At 35.6% G+C, this 22,432-nt stretch overlaps 1 protein-coding gene across 1 annotated transcript in view; it reads left to right on the plus strand.

Moving 5' to 3' along the window:
* Window positions 1-22,432, plus strand: part of DPP10 (dipeptidyl peptidase like 10) — a 720,618-nt gene that overhangs the window by 325,151 nt on the left and 373,035 nt on the right. Inside the window, exon 4 of the mRNA XM_033231721.1 lies at window positions 21,134-21,228. Coding sequence (XP_033087612.1) covers window positions 21,134-21,228 — 95 coding nt within the window. The remainder of the gene's footprint in view (window positions 1-21,133; window positions 21,229-22,432) is intronic.

Below are 22,432 nucleotides of genomic sequence, written 5' to 3' on the forward strand. Positions count from 1 at the left end.
GCAAAGCCACAGTTATCAAAACAATGTGGTACTGGTGTGTTAGCTCTTTTTTGTGTGTTGTTATTATACATATAAAGGCAGCCCTGAGGCTAGGTAATTTTTAAGGAAAATGGGCTGGACAGGAAGTATGGTGCTGGCATCTGCTTGGCTTCTGGTGAGGCCTCAGGAAGCTGTAAATCAGGGCACAAGGCAATAGGGTAGCTGACATCTCACATTGTGAGCAGGAGCACAAGAATAGAGGCAGGTGCCACACTCTTTTAAACAACCAGATCTCATGTGTACTCAGAGTGAGAACTCACTCATTACCAAGCCATTCATGAGGGATCCAGCCCTGCGATTCGGTCAGCTTCCACCAGACCCCACCTCCAACACTGGGGATTGCATTTCAATGAGACTGGGAGGGGACAAACAGCCGAACCACATCTATTGGTGTAACAACAGACATATAGACCAATGGAATAGAACAGAGAGCCCAGAAATAAATTCTCAAATATGTGTTTAAATTATTTTCAACAAGGGTCTTGAGACATCAATGGGGAAAAGACAGTATTTTCAACAAATGTTGTTGGGAAAATTGTTTATCTACATGCAGTAGAATGAAATGGAATTGTTACCTAAAATGATGTTTAAAAACTAGTTCTAAGTGAATCTATCACAAAAGTGTTAAACGTTAAACTGTAAAACATTTAGAAGACAGCAGGACAAAAGCCTAAGTGTTTTTGGCAGCAACATTTCTTGGATATGACATCAAAAGACATCATCCACAGAGCGATATGGTAATCTATAGATTGGGAAGAAATATTTGCAAATCATATCTCTGATAAGGGATTAATATCCAGAACATATAGAAAATGCCTACAACTCAACAAGAATAACAAAACAAATAGCATAATTAATAGACAAAGGAGTTACATGAATATTTTTCCAAAAAGATATGCAAATATCCAATAATCATGGAAAAAGGTGTTCAATGTCACTAATCATTGGGAACATGCAAGTTAAAATCAAAATTTGAGACCACATCACATTCACTATGATATATACTATCAAAAAGAAAGTAAATGGAAAATAATATCTGGTGATGATGTGGAGAAGCTGAAAGTCTTGTGCACTGTTGATGGGAATGCAAAATATTATAGCTGCTGTGGAAAACAGTATAATGCTTCTTCACAAAATTCAATGCAGAATTTCTGTATGATCTAGAAATTATTCTTCTGAATAAATACCCAAATGAATTGAAGGCAGGGTCTTAAAGAGATTTTTAGGTACCCCTATTCATAGCAGCATTATTCACAAAAGCTAAAAGATGGAAGAAACCTAAGTGTCCATTGATGGAGGAGTTGGAGAAGCAAAATGTGGTATGTACATACAATGGGATGTTATTCATCCTTAGAGAGGAAGGACATTCTGACACATGCTACAACCTTCTCAGGTTCATCCATGCTAAGTGAAATAAGCCAGTTTCAAGCAGACAAATACTGTGTGTGACTTTATTTATATGAGGTACTTCGAGTAGTCAAAATCATAGACACAGAAAGTAAAATAATGGTTTCCAAGAAATGCAGTAAGGAATGAAGGGTTATTGTTTAATGTGTACAGATTTTCAGCTTTGCAAGATGAAAGTGGTTCTGAAGATAGGTGGTGGCAATGGTTATCCAACAGTTTGAATGTACTTAACACTGCTCAGTTGAAAACTTAAAACGGTTAGGATGGTAAATGATAAATTTTATATTATGTGCAATTTCCTAGAAGTAAAAAATGAGGAAAAAACACAGTTTAAATAAACACACACACACACACACACACACACACACACACACACACATATATATATACACACACACACACACATTTTTGATATGATAATATGTGGTCTCACTTAAGACCAGGAGGACATAATCAAATTTGCTCCAGCTTTATGACCTTCTTTAGCCACTTTGAAAGTCGTCACTCTATATTTGCTGAGGTTCAAAGGTGGGTCTGCAACAGTCTAGTGAAGACTAGCTCCACTTTTAGCCACATGCTGTTGTGCCGCTACCATGGTTTCTCACATTTGTTAACTGACAATGACAAGACTGAAACAAGCAGTAGCATGCACCCTGCAGGGGAGACATGAATGCATACACACCTAAATTTGCCATGTTCAGACCTCAGTTATTTCCCCTAATTCTGATACTACAAGGAATGTTGGGATCTACCCCTTCAACTACAGCCTCTGGGTGCTGCAGGCCATAACCAGGTAGGGTATGTGCTAGAAGGGGGTGGAGACCAAGCAGCACCATCCCTTGGGGTAGTTATTAAAATTTCACTTCCAAATTGTATTTAAAATCTGTCTCCCATTGGAATTCTGGCTACCCCTTTCTCTTAACTGTATGATGTTAGTCCAGTTAATTAAGTTCCCTGGAGTTCAATTTTCTTTATGTAAATATAAGAATTTTCTTTATGTAAATATAAGAATTAAATGAGACAAGTATAAATGTCTAACAAAATGGCCTTCCCAGCGTAGGTGTTAAGAAATGGCTGTTTCTTTTAATGTACTGCATAACTATTTTTTTCTTACTGATTAGGTTATGGTTGCCTTTTCCCCTCCTTCTTCCTACTTCCTAGGGGCATGGTAAACACGTAACAAGTAGTTTATTGAGATTGAAAAGTGTATTCATTATATTGTTGCTTGTTTGTTCTATCAGAACAGTTTGATAGGAACAAAAATGGTGATTTTCTACATCATATCATATCTGTATCTTTGAAGACAGTTTTCTACCTTTTTATCATATTTGTACTTCCAGCTGTGCCCAAGAGCAAATGTTATGGAGTTAAAATGCAGGTGAAGTGAGGTAGGATCTGCAGATTGTGGCTCTTATCTGCTTAATGATGTGTGCAATAAGTGTCATATTAGGAGGAAGAACAGGAAGGCCTATCTTTTTGTAGCAGAAACATAATGTTCAGTACAAAGAATCTCACATCATGTTTTCTAAAAAATTGTCTGAGAAAAAAATGGCAAAATAAAATGCTTAAGGAGAGACATCTGTTCTCTCTGATTCTTTAACCCACTTTAAACTTGGAGAAGCAAAGAAAAGCGACAGTTTAATTCTTGTGTTTCTTTAGGTCCAGATCTTTAGCTCTTGCATAAAAGTGAGCAAGCTGCCATCTGTGCAAACAGGTGGCTTGGATTAAATATGATGCTAAGTATTAGAACAATGATATTTATAGGCATGGCAGGAAGTGACAAAATTAAGAAAACCCAGGGTACTTTTAGTAAGATGAGAAATGTGAGCCATAAACTGTGTCTAAGAAGATAAAGTATGAAAATATATGTTCAAAAGGATCTAAACACCTGCATGTTTGACATTTGCTTCTGATAATTCAAGAAGAGATGAAACACAATTACTCATATGCCTCTTTCAGCATACTACTGTGGGTCAACTGGACCTATCATAGAACAGTATTAGGGAAGATCCTTTATGTCATGAATAAAGAGTTGCTCAACTATGAATTAATTATGATTTAATAGTGAATCTCTTAGCTTCATAAAGTACATTCTTCAAAGCTTGAAGCTAAGTAGAAAGGCCAAAGAACACAGGTGGGAGGGTAAGCTTAAGGAAGCAGTATAAGCATCATTCATTCGTGAAGAGATAACCAGTATTGCAGTAACTAGGCTGGACTTGGAATCCTAATTCAGGAGTTTTCATTGCTGATTCTTCACTGCATTCGACGAGGCTTTTTTGATAACTTTTTCCTCATGGATGAAATGAAGTCAATGAGCAAGATGACCTCCTTGGTTCCGTCCAGCTGTCCAAAACATTTTGGAGCCAATTACTTTGTCAACTTTTTTCTCAGGGGTCATTTGTAGAAACAGTGTATAAAATTTACTGACAAAATCATTAACTATTTTTGACTGTTTTCCTTCAGTTAGATTAATATTTTCAAGGTTCATCTATCTTGTACTATATATCATTATTTCATTCCTTTTTATAGATTAAAATACTTTATTGTATGAACATATCACCTTTGTATGATTAATGTATTTAATATTGTCAACTTATTCAGAATATATATACTACTTGTAAAGCCCTGTATTAGAGGTAAGGAGGAGAAGATTCAAATTAAAGGAGGATTACACATAGCAACTATAACACAAGAACAAACCATTTTTGTTTCAAAGTTAGTAAGAAGTTAAACTTTACTTTGAGTAGTTGAAATGAATACCAGGAAAATGGCACATTGTTTTGTTTTATATTCCACCAGTAGTTTTGATTTTCCAGCCAAAATATATCTAAAGTTTTGTATTTTAAACTTTTGTCATCTCAATTGTTTGCTTTTTGGTCATCGCTATTTTTTCATGTACCTTAAAAAAAAAAAGTTTATTGATATAAAATTGTATACCATAAAATTCACTCTTATTTTTTAAAAATAATTTTTATTGTGTCTATTTAATGTATACATCATAATGTTATAAGACTATATATATATATATATATATATATGCATACATAGTAAAATAGCAACTATGGGGGAACAAATTAGCATATTCATCATCTCACATAGTTACCCACTTTTTCCTCCCTGTGATAAAAACTGCTATGAAATTCACCCTTTTAAAATGTACAATTCGTTGGTTTTAGTATATTCATAGAATTGTCTAACCATCGCTGCTGTTCATTTCCAAAATGAGTTCATCATCTCCAAAGGGAAATCTAGTACACAGTGATTTCTGATTCTCCTCCCCACCAATCTTTAGCAATCACTAATCTACTATCTATTTCTATGGATTTTCCTATTTGAACATTTCCTATGGATTGAATTATGCCATGTGCAGTTCTTTATGAATATCTTCTGTCAGTTACATTCATATTTTTAAGGTTTATTCCTCTTGTACCATGTATCATTCCTTCATTCATCCTTATTGATATGTAAATACCAATATTATTATATGGATATACCACATTTTATCAATTCATCATTTCATTATACTGGGATGGCTTCCTTTCATCATAGACTTACTACCTTAATATCTTCTTACTTTTTCTTTTTATTATTGTGTGCACGATTAACCTCTGGGATTTTACTCTATTCTTGGTTTGTTGTCTCATTAAGTGTATATATGATTTCCAAAATTCTCAAAATGGGAATACTTAGACACTAATTCAATGAGATACGTAAATACCAAATATATACTCAGTCTTATTCTTAGTAATTGGGCAAATAAGGAAATTTGTATATTTTCTTCTAAGAGTACACAGCCATTTTAATGGGTAATGGTAGTATCTGATAAGAGGATGAAATGTAAGTAGGGTGGAGAATTAAAAAATGCCTACTAAATCATTGTAGTCAATTACATTACCTCCATCATCATCATACTCAAGATCACTTTATCGGATACATACTCTGTGCAAGATACTTCATTTTTAACATATATTATAGTATTTGATACTAAAAAAACTTATTTTGGACATTTAGGTTTTTTAAAAAATTATTTCAGATGACAAAAGTAAATTACGAATAGCTAATGTAACCAGCTCCAAAATTAAATACTGTTATGTAGAAGAGTCAGCATTTCACCCCAAATTTATAAAACATACTCCTTCTTCCTTCTTTCACTGCCTGATATGTCTCTCTATCTCTCTATCTATCTGTATGTGTATGTATGTGCATTTGTGTCTGTGTGTATAAAACTAATATTGTTTGGGAGGAATTCATAATTCATGGAAGGGGTGGACTTTCAAATTGCTCATGATGTTAGATAAGAAAAATTTGGTTAATCATGATGAGAAGTGAGGTAGGGTCACTAGTTTGAAGAAAACAACCATAACAATAAAAAATGTACTCACCACATTCATGTTCTAACACTGATTGATGTTTAATTGTAGGTTTAGAGTTTATCCTTACTGGCAGACTTACTTGTAAATTCAGACTGCTCCTTGGCCAATCTGATTACTCTTAACAACTCAACGGGAGACTTGAAACTTTAATGGAGATTTGTGATTCTCCCAGGACATATATCTATATCTTCTCAGCAGTGTCAGACTGATCTGCTGCCAACATGTTTTTCCCCCTCTCAGTAGAATAAATCTCTGACTACACATCCTGGCAAAAGCACACATTTCTCCTGGCAAGCTTCCTCAATGGACATCAAATATCTTGAGATTGCAGACAAAATCATTTTTCTCCAGGGAAAACATGACTTGTGTAGATGACAGGACCCCAGACAAACAGCAAACCCCACTCAGAATTCTAACAATTACTAAAAATGTATTTCCTATCACAGACCCACTTTTTTTGCCACCGGTACCCGCCCCCCCCCACACAAACAAACGTGTGCACACTTACATGTGCACATATATAATCAATTTTCCTGTACTTACCTGCTTTATGAAATGCAAACTTATGGTGAGTTTGGAGAGCTCTTTTTTTTTTTTAAACAAATAATGCCCTCCATAAGTAAACATAGTAATTATCAATGCACACTCATTGTGTAATAGATCTGTTGTCTGTGTCACTTAGCTAACTTTGATCATTTTCTGTCATCCAGATAATAACTTCTTTCTTAAAAACCAACACACAATGAATGCTTGGCAGTAACGGGCATATGATTTAGGTCTCTGCCTAATTAGCACGTTGCATACCACTAACGTACAGCACAAGAATGAGTACCTGGGCGGTCTAAGACCAATGAAAGCAAGGGACCTCCTACTGAGAACCCTGGAAAATATTGTCTTGCTTTTTTACGTTGTCTTTAAAGTGAGAGGCTGTAGGGATTCCATATGCTATAGTCATTTTTAGATCATGAAGAGAAAGCTTGTCGGAATGGAGCCATCTGAAGGAAAACTGTGGTAAGATATTATTCATGCCCCTGATGACAACACTAAAGTACCTGTATCAAGTCATGCATGTCTGCACGAAGCCCTACATGCAGTCAACCAGTTCGGGAGGTACTGTCATTCAGGCGGGAGTTTCTGATACTTCCAAAAGAAGTAAATAGTCTTTACTTTTCTCCCACCTCCTCCCTAAAGTAGGAAATGGTAACAATGACTTATCTATCAATTCTTAGCTGATCATCCTTCTTCTGAAAACATTAACTTGTATATCGTGGCATGTTCCTGTAGTCCCAGCTACTCGGGAGGCTGAGGCAGGAGAATCGCTTGAACCCAGGAGGCAGAAGTTGCAGTGAGCTGAGATTGCACCACTGTACTGCAGCCTGGGCAACAGAGCAAGACTCCATCTCAAAAACAAACAAATAAACATTAACTTGTATAATAGCTGTTTACAGTTAGGTAAGTTACATCCTAGGCATAAGAACAAATATGATTAAGTCCATTGTACAATTTTAGGCTCATCAGCATTTTTTCTTAATCATCTGAATTTATCTCATAAACTAACACTGTTCAAAAAAAAAAAAAAATCTTAAAGCCTACATATGCTTGAGAAGTTATTTTACCCAAGGAAAAATGACAGCCTATTGGCCAAAGTTTTTGCCTCATTTCCACTTGCCCTTGTCTTAGAACTAGCTAGTGTTTTGATATTAGTAACCATCCTATAACTATTTTGTTGTAAGTATTTTCACATATTTTATATTCCTGCCCTGCATTCATGTTGTTAAGCATGTGAATTTTAATTATTCCTTCTGTCACTTCTTTCAATGTTTCTGTTTAAATGAATGCAATACTACCAATTTATTCAACTAAATCAATTTTCTATTTAATTAAGTCTTACTTTATGGTTTAATTATATACTTGGATTACAGTGATCAATTCTTCTCTCTAGAGATTTAATTGAAATATGCAGAAATTGATAAAGGTATGCCATTATGCATTTGAAGAGACACAGCATCTGTTGTTTAGATGTATGAATTAGTTTTCCAGACAACAAAATTCTTCAATACTACTCTATGCAATTATGTTCAGAACTATAGCATGTATTATATATTTCAGTTATGATATTTCCATTTATTTTTCTTTCTATAATGTCCATCGAGAGTGTTAAGCTTTTGAAATAGCTGATGGTGAAATTTTAGTGACAGAGTATATTGCCTAATCTATAATTGTAAGGAATAAAGTCTGATCTAAACGTTGATATGTAAATGATTGCAACTGTGTTTTATAAGAGAACACATTAAAATTGTCAGTTTCCCTTGACATGTTTGCATTACACAAATTTTCCACAGTGAATATACATTACTTTAAAATCAGAAAATGTAAAAAATTATTGTCTTTGACCCATATGTCTTTTTCTTCTATCATCTTTTGTATGCTGATATTAACCATGACTAGAGAAATATTTTCATAAGGGTGAGAAAACTTGTTTAAGTTTTACTGGCACTAGTAACATATCCATCTGTCCATTCAACTGAAATACTAATGGGAAGACATTGAATCTTGAAAAGAAAGACACAGCTTTATCAAAGACGTTGGAGAGTAAACATGTTTGTCAATTGGACAATATCAATAGTCAATGGAAATTAACTAAAGTTCCTAGACTGACCGTGAAAGATTTGAGCAAGATAATAAAATAGCTAAGTGGCGGATGGTTAGGCTATGCTGATAGATATTTAAATATAGGACTTCAGAGTTTTAAATGACAGTCAATGTTGCAGGATCGAAGCACAAATTAGATAAGTAGAGTTCATTTTGAGTTTCTAATTTACAAGTTTGATGAAGGATTATTTGATTTATGACTAAGTTAATGAAACATAACTCTGCAATTTGAGGTCATTTTACTAGTGGCATGGAAATTAAAATTAAAATCTTAAGAGAAAGCAGGGAGATGTTTGGAGTGGAGGGAGGATATCTTTTAAGTGAATAACGGTGAGGGGTCTAAGACTTCACCCTACTTGCAAATTAACAAGTTAACCTGCCAAAGTATGTGCGACGATATAAAAATAAGGCATTTGGGTCAGAGACAAAAAGAGTTTATTATTCACAGCAACAGTCAAATCATTACAGGCCAATGAGGTGTTATAGTGAAGTGTATTACTGGAGTGGAACCCCAAAATACAAAAATTGTCATCTTGCATAGGATTGCTGGTGACCTCCCTTTCTCCTAAAGCACAATGAAAGACTAAAATCAGCTCGGTTTAATCTTTTCAGAATGGGGAAAAACATGGCGACAATATAGTAGCTGACACAAACTAAATAGAGGGAGATGGAAGTAACTGAAATATTTGCCTAGCCTCTTTTATCCTCCATATTTTGCAGTTTAGATGTTACTTTTAAATAAGCTCTATTTTCTGCATATATCACTGCAGTGTAGACTTCTAGACCTTTGGGATCATATAAACACACCAATCTTTATATTTACTTTATATGAGCTGCTCAAGTGAAAGAGAAACATGAATCTGCTTACATCTTTCCTTTGCCTGATGATTTAAATGGACTGGACCATTCAACAAGATTGTTGAGTGTATGAGTATGAAGTCAAAAACTTTTGGTAAGAGTTTTAACTGAAGAAAGTTCAGAATCAGTTAAAGCTGGTGGTTATGCTACTATTATGCAAAAAAACCCTTCTGGTGGGAAAAGATATTTAAAATTCTAGAGAGAGATTTTATTTTCCTCTTATGCGATCTTTTTGCAAATAATCCAAAGAATGCAATGATCGTGTGAAAATTGCTGCTATTCACATTTTAGCTACAAATCAGAAAAACATCATTTAGTTGAGTGGCTATCAACTGCTCCATTATCTAGCCTGAAAAAGGCTCTTTATCCCAGGAAGTAGCATTCATAGGATGGGCACTTCCACATGCATTAATAATGGTTACGTACAATTCTGATGACTTTTAAAGAAAAATGATGTTTATTCTGGTTACTTTTTAGGTAAATGCTTCTATTTTGGATATCTAACTTTATCTTATTTACCAGGAATTTGATTCATGTTTTTAAAAATGTGTATTTCTCATGCCATGTTGTAAAGCAAACAAACAACAACAACAACAAAAAACATACGTTTTAGAGTATATAGCTCTTTAGGAAATCCAGAAGAACTGTCTTTTAGTTACATTGCAATGATCAGTGATTAACATTTATAAATATAGTAAGTAACAAATATGTTCTTTGAATGAGGCAAACAATTAATAGGTTAACATAGATTCCAGCAAACTTTTTATTTAAAGAACCAGAGGGTAAATATTTTAGGCTTTGTGGGCCATATTTTCTCTGTTGCAACTACTCAACTATGCCGTTGTAGGGCATAAGCAACCATCAACAATAAATAGATGTAGCTGTGTTCTTTACAGAAACAGGCCTTGAAAAGCCAGACTGACCCAATGCTATAGTTTATGGACCCCTGATCTAGTATACTATAAACCAAAAATAAAACCCTAAGTCCCCCAACAGACCAAACAGACTCCCTCTTGACCAAGGGGACCCCAGAGAAACCTGAAATCCTGAATTCCTGGCCATGATGGGAAGGGATGTTGAACACTTTTCATTATATCTCCTTCCTTTTGGAATTTAAGGACAACTGACCAGCATTCAGGTTAAAATAGAGATCATAAGACTAACACAACAGTCCCTTTGTGGCTAAATAAAAACAAGACAAAAGGTCATGCAAGGCAAAGGTTAAGGCACATCCTACAAACCACAAAATTTTGTAAATCCGGTGCTTTTTTTTTTTTTTTAATTAACCTGGTACAATTTGGCTTAATTTCTAACCTAATTCTGGCATAGTGTCACAGGATAGATAGCAAACCCTGAAGGAAACAAAAATATTTTACCCCCAAATATATTTTTTGATATATTTTGAAATGGCCCCACAAAGCCACCTTTTGTAGGGAAAATTTGGATCTGCAGACAATCTCCATTCATGCAGCCAGACCTTCCCTTCCCAAGCCTTTCCCAGATCTAGGGGAGATTAACTGATAATCTGACAACTTTAATGTCTGAAAAGAGACATTTACCATCTATTCTCTCTGAAGACTGCTAGCTGTGAGACTTCATCTGCATAACAAAGCCCTGACCTTCACAACCCCCTTTAATCTTGATTCAAGCATTTGTTTCTTCTGATTCAAATATTTAGAGGAAGTTTAACTCTTGCAACCAATTACCAATCAGAAAATCTTTGACTCCACTGATGACATGTAAACCTTCCCCACTTCAAGATATCCCACCTCTTTAGGCTGAACCCATGTAAACCTTCCCTGTATTTATTTATGGTTTTATTAGCCTGTTCTCATGGTGCTATGAAGAAGTACCTGAGATTGGGTAATTTATAAAGCAAAGGGGTTTAATTGACTCACAGTTCTGCATGGCTAAGGAGGCCTCAGGAAACTTACAATCGTGGCAGAAGGTACTTCTTCAAAGGGCAGCAGGAGAGAGAATGAGTGCCAGCAGGAGTAATGCCAGATGTTTGTAAAACCATCAGACCTTGTGAGAACTCACTCGTTATCAGGAGAACAGCATGGGGGAAACCATCCCCATGATTCAGTTACCTCCTACCGGGTCCCTCCCATGACACATGGGGATTATGGAGATTACAGTTCAAGATGAGATTTGGGTGGGGACACAGCTTACCATATTAATGGTTTTACCTACAATTCCTGTCTCCCTACAATGAATAAAACCAAACTGTAACCCAACTCCCTTGAGCATATTTCTCAGTACTTCTTGAGAATGTTCCCTGGGCCATGGTCACTCATATTGGCTCAGAATAAACCTCTTTAAAATGTTTCACAAAATTTATTTCTTCTGTTAACAATGCTAAGTTTAAATTTAAATATATGTAAATGTATTACAAATTCTTTTTTTTTTTTTTTTTTTTTGGGACGGAGTCTCGCTCTGTCGCCCAGGCTGGAGCGCAGTGGCCGGATCTCAGCTCACTGCAAGCTCCGCCTCCCGGGTTCACGCCATTCTCCTGCCTCAGCCTCCCGAGTAGCTGGGACTACAGGCGCCCGCCACATTGCCCGGCTAGTTTTTTGTATTTTTTTAGTAGAGACGGGGTTTCACCATGTTAGCCAGGCTGGTCTCGATCTCCTGACCTCATGATCCGCCCATCTCAGCCTCCCAAAGTGCTGGGATTACAGGCTTGAGCCACCGCGCCCGGCCACAAATTCTTTAAATGTAATGCTGTAATATTATGAAAGTAGGTTATGAAAGTTGAGATTTGCAAAATAGTATTAAAAAAATATTCTGACACTTACTAAAACGCTAAGGAAGACCTTATTCAAAGCGAATGCAATAGGGCTGGGCGTAATGGCTCACGCCCGTATTCCCAGCAGTTTGAGAGGCCAAGATGGTTGATCATTTGAGGTCAGGAGTTTGAGACCAGCCTGGCCAACATGGTGCTGGCCAACATGGTGAAACCCCATCTCTGCTAGAAACACAAAAACTAGCTATGTGTGGTGACTTACACCTGTAGTCTCAGCTATTCCAGAGGCTGAAGCAACAGGATCACTTGAACCTGGGAGGTGGCGGTTGCAGTGAGCTGAGATCCCACCACTGCACTCCAGCCTACAGCCTGGGGAACAGAGTGAAACTCTGTTTCAAGAAAAAAAAAGAAAAGAAAAAAACAGAAAAACCCATACCAAAGCCAACAAAAGAACTATTGCAATGTAGGAAAAAGACTTAACTGCAACCACAGCAAACACTGCTGGAGGTACTTAGAGCCAGTGAGCAGAATAAAGCAGTCAATACATGGAAAACTACAAACAGGAGGTATCCAGGGCAGGGGGAGTCTTGCTAAACTGGTATATGAGTTAAAGAAAGAGGAAAGAAATGCGAAACACAGCTGACAGTTAAAGAGGTTTTCTTTAGTTAAAACCTGAGAAGTGCTCCTGGCCGATTGGTCAGGAGCCCTTTCTCTTACAGACTATGAGTACATATTGGTTTTAGGGTGAGGGGGCTTATTAGAAGCTTGGAATGTTTATGTGTGTGGATAATTTGATGGTAGGAATGTCTCTGGGAGGAGAGGAGGTTATCTTAGGGCAGATATCTTTCCAGTACAGAGAGGGGTTATCTCAGGGCTGGCATCTTCCCAGCAAGAGGGGGTTATCTAGGGGCTAGCATGTCTGTGGTCGGGGAGGAGTTTGGAATGTTTCTGGTTGGAAATGTTATTTGTGGTTTATGGTCATGCTGACCTTAGCCATTAGGCTGATACCCTTTGGATTTAGGCAGCTTTTATTAAGTTGAACTTTAGAATGAAGGACATGTCCAGGATGGCAGTGCTCCTGCTCTGTCAACTGGATTAACACAATTTTTGCTAAAGGAAAGCCATAGACTTAAATTTCAAGGGTGGGGGTAGAGGAATTTGATCAAGGGTCAAGGGCAGGAGGATTCTCACTAAACTGACCCAGCAAGATTCTTGTTAAAGGCCGGCCAATGTCAAGGGCTGGTTGTGAAGTGGACGGAGGAGGTTGAACAAATTTTAGTCAAGGCAGATATCTTCATCAGGAGTGCTAAATGTATTTCTAAATAACGTCACAACAGCAATAAATAAGTAAATAAGTACATATATATTTTTTTGATAAATGTAGTCAAAAACTTAGAGGAAAGAAAAATATTTGCTGTGATCATTCTACTGGATGGGGCTATAGTAAATACTGTAAAAACTACAAACGACTGAATAGTGGCTTGCAAATTTCTGCCAAAATAACCTATTAAAGATAAAGCATGGCTGACTTAATTGTTTAGTTTGGTAAAAAAGATCATTATTGTCACAGAAAGTGAGCAGCATATGGAAAAAGAAAAGCAAAGAAGAAATGCTTATAAAGTATTGTGGGTATGTAGTTTGACAGGTGTTTCAATACGTGGTCTTGATTAGAGTTGGGCATAATTTGTGATTAAGAGTTTAAGATAGGTGAATGGAGGGATGTGAGTGCTTTGGAGAAGCTCTTAAATAGGAAACAGTCATTTGTTTGTGCTGCATGTTGTTCTGAGAAAGATATATTTAGTGAGCCTTAGATGGTAACAGTCTATTTTTCAAGTAAATGGATTTTTGGAAAGTTCTTGGAAAAAGATGGTTATTTGCAACTTCAGCTTCCTGGCAAGAATTTCCTGAAATATTAAAGTTGTATCAATGCAGACAGTTGAATAGCAAATTGTGTTAATGTAAACAGTAAGATGTGTTGACGTAGATGGTTTCAATACTCAAAGGAACAAGAAATAGGTCCCTTCTTGAGTTTATAAAGTAATTGAAAACCCAAAACAAACACATCAAAATGGAATTTTAAAAACTCAGTAAAAAAGATCGAAAGGAATTATATGATTAAATATTAAATGGCTTAGGAGTTCAGAAGAGAGAGATATTAGGTGAATACTTTAACGGTGTTGGGAATTTAACAATGCTTAGAAAAAAATTAAAAGTTTGGACAAGATCTGGTGTATTTATTGTAGGCATTGTAAGAAAATCTGAGTGGGAGTGAAGTTTTACATATGCGGAGAACTGTAAGCAACAGATCATCTAGACTATTTTATAGACTATTGATAGATAATAAATATATAAATGTATGTTAAATTTTATATTTTATGATTAGGAAGGCCACAGGTCTTTATAGAGTGTTTGAGGTAATGGGAAGTATTGTGTCTAATTGATTGGGCTGTGTAATGGTAATACCTAGAGGCATAGAAAACTCTTACAAAACTAACAATAGTCTGGGTGAGTGGTCCTAAAGAACAATATTAATATAGGAGATAGGCCGGGCGCGGTGGCTCAAGCCTGTAATCCCAGCACTTTGGGAGGCCGAGACGGGTGGATCACGAGGTCAGGAGATCGAGACCATCCTGGCTAACACGGTGAAACCCCGTCTCTACTAAAAAAATACAAAAAATTAGCCGGGCGAGATGGCGGGCGCCTGTAGTCCCAGCTACTCGGGAGGCTGAGGCAGGAGAATGGCGTAAACCCGGGAGGCGGAGCTTGCAGTGAGCCGAGATCGCGCCACTGCACTCCAGCCTGGGTGACAGAGCGAGACTCCGTCTCAAAAAAAAAAAAAAATAATAATAATAATAATAATAATATAGGAGATAAAGATACAGGAAAGGTGTAACCAACAGGATGGTATGTATGTAAATGGAATTTGGAGGGCCAGTAGAGCCAAAACTATAAAAAGTTTAATTTTAGTACTGAGACTAATTTTAGTACTGAGTCTTATATGTCTACAAGATATGTGATCTAGTATAGAATTGGAAATATAGAACTGGCATATGGGAAAGATCAGGACTTCAGTTGAATGTTTAAGAATCAATATAGGAAGGTGTGAGTAGTAAAATAGTCACTAAAGAGCTGTTGGAAAAAAAAAAAAAAAAAGGGCCTACAGCTGAGTTTGGAAGGATGCCTTTGTTTAGATAGCAATTGAAAGGAAAATTTGAAGAACAAATACCAGGGCAAGGTAGTAGTTCAAAGTCAAGAGAAGAGGATTGCAAAATCCTACTGTTCATCATCATTGTTAACACACTATGAAGTTGAGTTACGTGGAGACTAAGCATGGGGGAAGAGCATATTGGACTTGGTTATTGCAGGTCAGTGATGATGTTGGAAGTCTGAAATTTCAGGAGAGCAAGAACTGCAGCTGCACTGCAGAAGATATAGAGAATAGCAGAATAGCATATATGGCTGTTAAGGAGAATATGGCTGTTACGGAAACCCCTCAGGCAAAAGGTTTATTGAGGCCTAGAGTGAAAGGGAAAAAACTAGGAACAGAGAAAAACACCAGACTTAATGTACTTTTTTTCTTTTCTTTTTCTTTTTTTTTTTTTTTTTTGAGACAGAGTCTCACTCTGTTGCCAGACTGAGGTACAGTGGTGCAATCTCGGCTCACTGCAAGCTCTGCCTCCCAGGTTCAAGTGATTCTCGTGCCTCAGCCTCCTGAGTAGCTGAGATTACAGCTGCATGCCACCACGGCTAATTTTTGTATTTTTAGTAGAGACGGGGTTTCACCATGTTGACCAGGCTTGTCTCGTTCTGTTGACCTTGTGATCCATCTCCCTCGACCTCCCAAATGCTGGGTTTACAGGTATGAGCCATCATGCCTGGCCATACCTTTTTTGTTTTTGTTTTTTAAGCAGAAATCAAAGATATTTAAGAGCTTAGAACGCATTGACTTGTTTATACAACAGAGTTTCTCTTTGCGAAGGAGAAAGTTCACCTCTTCCCAAAAGTCTTGGGAAACAAAGAGTGTACATGGAATGAGATCTCAAAGTAGAAATAAAGGATATTGAAGCCATTTCTAATGGCCTCAGTTTTCTCAGCTAAATATATGGATCCTGGGGCTCTTCAAAATGTGAGGAAAGTTTAACACTGTTGTGAGCAGTGTTGTAGGAGAGTTGAATGAGGAGCCTACTGTGTTTTAATTATGAATAGCTAAATATTCTAGATTTACCATTGATACAGTTAATTAAAGAATAAAATCTTAACTTGTTAGTTAACAAACCCTTCCTAGATTTATCTGAGCATTTCCTGTGATAGTCATTTCATTTTTTTCCACGTTTTATTTTTAATTGCTCAGCTTTTTTATTGACTATAGTTTCTTTTAAAACATGGACTGCTACAGAATTTTAATTGTGGATATATCAAAATAGTTTTACATGACAATTATGTTTGGATTAAAATTTCTCAGAGAACTGATTTGCCAAGGTTTTTTCTACTTTTTGAAAACTCTTTCCCTGTGTAGAGACAGATGATATGTTTACTGATTGATTTAATTTTGAAACACTGAAAGTAGGTTATCACATCAAAATTAAATACATACTTACATTAGCCGTTAGCAAGACCAACTACCAATATGGGGATTTTATACTGATACACATGGAAGATGAATTTTGTCAGTTTTCAACTTCTCAGAAGACTCACAGCTTAACCTGTTAAGCAAAGCTGAGTTTATTACCTATGATAGAAAACACAACATTTTAAATGAGTCGGAGTGTCCAGAAGGAGAAGTTTAGGGGGAGATATGAATAGGGTTGGAAATCTGGGTTTGAGTAAGTAAGACTGAGCTTTCAGTGCTCTGGTTTGGTTAGGCGCACTTCAAGATGTAATAGTTTAGGATTGGTAGACACAGAAAGGCAGGAATCTTGAAGTGAGTTGTTTGATAATTGAGCATTTTACCCAGTTTTAGGAGTTTAATGTTTCTAGAAACTAATTTTCAGCCATTTTCTGAAAAAAAAAAGTTTTTTGTTCTGATTTACACCGTTAAGTTCATGAACAATAACTTCCTACAACAAATAGTAAAATAATGTGAATATAGGCTGCCTTTGTTCTTGGTCCTGATAGATAAGGTGGATGCAGAAGTCTTAGTTCTTAATTTCAATACCACATTGAGAACTAAATTAGCAATGGCAAATGCTATATTATCTGCTTTGCGTGGAAGGGGTATAAAATATAACATTCCATTTACCTGAAAATTTTTAAATTAGGATACTATGTTTTTCTTTTTATATGCCAAATTATATGTTCTTGGATCTCAGGGTACATAGGCCAGATAGTGATTCTATTCTGCCATACATTTTCATTAAAAAAAAAAAAAAAAAAAAAAAACTGAGTTGAATGGTGTTCAGAATAATTGGCTCTTAACTGTCAAAGAGCTAAAAAGGAGAAAATATTATTTAATCAAAGTACCTTGTAGATATGCATAATGTCATGTTTTAAGGATACTTCAGGTACACCTACCTTAATCTTCCCATGTTAATGCACTTAAGTCATTGATCTGATTCACTCATATTTTATTACTTAATGTTAAACAAAATATATAGTACAACGTTTAGAAATGTAGTTCCAGAATGAAGGATCACTATTAATCTAGTAGATAACTATTAATCTTAGTAACAGGAGTTTCAAAGTTGGGGGTTTCACTAGTGATTATAAATCAAACTGTAAAGTAGAATAAATATGAAATACAGAAGACCAGATTATAAAGAACAAAAAAAAATCCCAAGAAAATTAATAAGGGCAGATATTAGTTGCTTTTAAAATAATTCATGCAAAAATCCTTATTAGTTACTAAGCTAGAGAATTGCATGTAAATTTTAAAAGTTTTCTATTAATGCAGCATTGCAGGTGTAACAGTAAAATCTGCAGGAATGTAGATCTAAAGGTATTTACAAATCTTAATTCTCTGTAGGTTTTTCTCAAGGCCAAACAATTATCCAAGAAAATCGACTTTAAATAAATTGATATTAAGTGTAGTCTTTATCTTTTCAAACAAGCTTCACTTCCTTCTACTTTCATTCTAAGGGAAATAATGATTAATTTTATTTTGACCACCCCTAATAACAAACTATCACTCATTCAAGATTTTCTTTCACTATGAGGAACTGTGGGGTCACATGTTTCTTCTTCTCTTCTCTTGACCAGGAATCACCATTCATAGTAAAAATGCTCTATGACTTTTCTTTCTCTCTGATGCCACAGACCTCATCTCAATTTAAAATTCTGCAATGTGCTTGTGTAATCACCCAATGATTTCTTCCTGCCCACTGCAAAAGCCAGTTCACTGAGACCTTGCTATTGCAGTAAAGAAGAGTTTCAGTAACATGAGATTCGCCACGTGGGAGAACTGGAGTTATTACTCAATGAGTTCCCCTGAAGTCTTGGAGGTCAGGGTTTTTCACGGAAAGTTTGGTGGACATGGGACTAGGGAATGGATGCTGTTGATTGGTTGAGGGAGATGCAATTATAAAAGTGGGGAAAACTGTGCACGGAGTCTGTCTCTGGATGGGAGGTCACAGGACTGTTGAGTCATGAGTCCAGGTGAGGCCAGTCTGAAAATCATCTCAAAAGACCAACCTGAGGTTCTGCAACCTTAATATTATCTATATTATCTATATATAAGGGAGTCACAAATCTTATAAACTCTGGCCACATAACTTTTGAGCAGTAAGGGATTACAGAAACTACAGCTACATTTTAGCAGAATTCAGGCCTCTTTCGTAATTTCAGTTTTGTTTCCTTTCATTAGCATTACAAGGATGGTTTCAGTCCCTGAACAAGGAGGGGATGAGGTTTAGGGAGTGACTATTATGATTCTTGTTTCAAGGTTAAACTATAATTTCACCCATGGTTAGCTTGGTCAATGTCCAAGAATGAGTGAAGACAGCCAGCCTATGAGCCTAAAAGCAAGACGGAGCCAGCCATGTTAGATATCTTTCATTAACACAATCTTTACAAAGATGTTTTTGCCTGCCTCTTGGGAGAAAAACTACTTGTCGAGTGTTTTGTTTTGTTTTGCTGTATTTTTCTCCATGATGCAATGGAAAATGGAAATTTTTCTCTTAATTTATTGAGAAAATATTGTGAGGATGATTTTGTTAGGGCATGCTATTTGGCTTCTGCGAATCCACGATGATATGTTCATCACAATCAAGAAGTGGGCCAGAGATGAGAATATTTTAAAAAATTCAAAGAGTGAATAGATGTTAGAACTCAAAGCTGAGGTTGGACTGTTGATTTGAGCAAGCATTAATTGTGAGCAGGAGGACAGGAAATCAAATCAACGGGCAAGACCAAATGAGCATTACAGATGATTGGTGTTGCTGTTGAGACATGATCATAAATATGGATGGGAAGGAAAGGGAAGACAAGAAATAATAGAAATCAAAATAAATATTTATAGTTTATGTAAATCTGTTATTTGTTCTGCATCAATAGAAAGGAAAACAGGTAAAGTTAATGATTAAAAAAAAGAACTCAACTCCTTTTTAATTGATAACAGAAGTTCAGAAGGTGATACAAGGCCTTAATTTAAAGATCATAGAGAACTATCAGTCCATACAGCCAGCCTCAGGGAGTAACTGGGAAATTCCTTCTTTATCTCCTTACTTTCCTCCTTGCTAAAAAGGCCATTTGTCTTTCCCTGTTTCCCAGGCCACAGTTCCAACATGTCACTGTTCCCGTGTGATTAAGGTTAAGAAGAACTACTGGCCCTCTGTGTTATTCTTGGCTCTAATAGGAGAGTCATATTGGGCCATGTCTTTTGAATTAGACACTGAAGAAAACAAACTTCAGTTTTGCTAGTATTGCTTGCTTCTTGTCATGTAAATTGTAGATATAACTATTAATAATATTTAAATAATGAGAGAAGGATTCAGAAAATCTCGTTCTGCCAAAATGTCAGACACTCTTTTGTATGTTTTTGCTGATAATCTTTGTAACTCATCATTTAGTACTTGTTTTATAAGTTTGCAAGTGAAGACATTCAGTTTCTGAGATATTGTAACTTATACACATTCATTTACTTTAAGTAGTGAATCTAATCTTCATTAATATCACCTTTCTTCCAAGAATGAGCAGGAGATTAGGGATGTGTATGCAACACCATGGAAAAGGCTAGAATTGGGTAAAACTGGGTACAAAGATTATCATTTAAAAAGAGAACATATTCAAAAATACTTTAATGTGGCTATCTTATTTTACCTAATTATATATATATATATATGTGTAATTATGTATAATTACATATATGTATTTATCTCCAGAGTATCCTTATATCCTGTCAGTTTTCCCTCAAGTTAGTAATTTCAGACAGAGATATTGTTAAGATGTTTTAATTTTCTAACAAACATGGCTAAACGTACCTCAAAAATATGTAAAAGCACTTATCTGAAAGAAATGCAATTATTTAAAATGAAGACATAATTCTTCTAGAATTGAAAAAGTTGATTCATTGATATAGTGGTAGCCTCAGAGATTTTGAGCTGCAATTGTGAAAGCCAGATAAAATACCACAGAACAAATTCACAACCCAAAAGAGAATTCAAGAGACTGAATAGGAATTCGGTGGTGATAGAAGAACCAGATCCATAAATAGTTCTGCATGAGAATGATTCAATCTGAGGAGATTTAGAACTGTATAGAGTTACAGTCAACTGGCAGCACTTTTAAGTTAACATACTGGATCATCATCAGTAATGGCCTTTTTTTTTTCTCACTGTAGAATGTGCAGTAAATTGCCCATATTTTAATTAATTTTCATTTGTTAAGCTATGAACCTGAGTGAACCTCATACTAACCCCTTGTTCGTTGTACAACAGACCATGTGTTAGGCGGGCTTCCTGATCTTTCAAAAGAATGAATGCCAAGTACAGAAATCTGCTTGTGTTATTGAAGGCTAAAAATGATTATTCTAATGTGTCTGTTTATTTTGCACGTTTTCTCCCCTACAGTTACTATATTACCTAGTCAATGTATTTGTCAATTGTGAATGTCTTTGTTGTTGCAGATACAGATGTGGTGTATAAAAGCGAGAATGGACATGTCATTAAACTGAATATAGAAACAAATGCCACCACATTATTATTGGAAAACACAACTTTTGTAAGTAATGAATAATTAATTACTTTATGTGTTTCAGTACTGTTTAGAAAGCTCTCTAGATGTACATAACTCTCTGTTCTTCAGCTCCAGCATTTGTAAAGCATTTCAGGTGAAAAGTTGGGGCTGGAATAGCATGAGAATCAGTAAATCTATTAATAAAAAATATCCCGTGACTATCTGCTTCATTTTCTCCCCATTTACTTTTGTTGGTAATTGGAGAAATATTTCCATGAATAGTAATTGCTTAGAAAGAATAATTTTCCCGGTGTTTTATACATAACATTAGTCATACAAATGCCAAGGTTAAGAAATGGCTAGTCTAGCGTTATTTATTATTAACTTTCCTTTCTCCTTTACTTTTCATTATTTCTGACTTCTTTCTAGTTCTGTTGTTTTCTGGATCAGATGGAAAGGCTTTCCAAAGGTGGTCTTCAGCTGAGGTTGATGTGTTTTACTTTTAGAATTTAGGATTCTCTCAGTACCATTTCACTTATTTTCTATCACTGTTTCGCCAACATAGTTTAAATTACTGTGTGTATCTATATTGGTCTTAATACACACTTTGTCTTTCTGAAAAATCTAGTACCCTAAGGTTAGGAGACTTAGCTATAATTACCTGTTTAGTAAGTGATAATGAATTACTATTGCAAATGTTTAAAATCTAGTTACTCAACACCAGTGAAAAATAGTACACAGTTATTTACTTACTATTTTATTGTAATTAAAGTTTCAACAGAGTGCCAATTAAATGAATTCATAAAATACAGACAAAATATATTACAAGCTCTCAGAAAACCTCCACAAAGTAAAAAGATAAGCAAAATGGTTGGCTACTTTTAAAAATGTATTCATACTTGTACACTTAAAATAAATATTTAATCTTCATTTTTATTATGGAATGGCCCTATGGAAGAAATGGACTAAGAACGTTCTGTTTAGTATTTTTACATATTAAAGAGAAAAGGTCATTACAGTCATTAAGTGATTATATATCATTGGGCTAAATTTAACCAGCCAACTAATGTACATTAATAGTGAGGTCATCAGTCAGAAGAAAAATGACATTTTTGTTTTTAAACTAATTTACAGGGAATCAAAGAATAGCTACTTGGTGTGCAACTCTTTATGGTACTCATGGGATGTCAAGGATATGTACAGCAGATTGCCTACTGTCTAAGAATGTGGATTTCCTTTGGGAGATAAT

Source organism: Trachypithecus francoisi, unplaced genomic scaffold (genome assembly GCF_009764315.1).
Source record: "Trachypithecus francoisi isolate TF-2019V2 unplaced genomic scaffold, Tfra_2.0 Lachesis_group13, whole genome shotgun sequence".
Taxonomy (NCBI): domain Eukaryota; kingdom Metazoa; phylum Chordata; class Mammalia; order Primates; family Cercopithecidae; genus Trachypithecus; species Trachypithecus francoisi.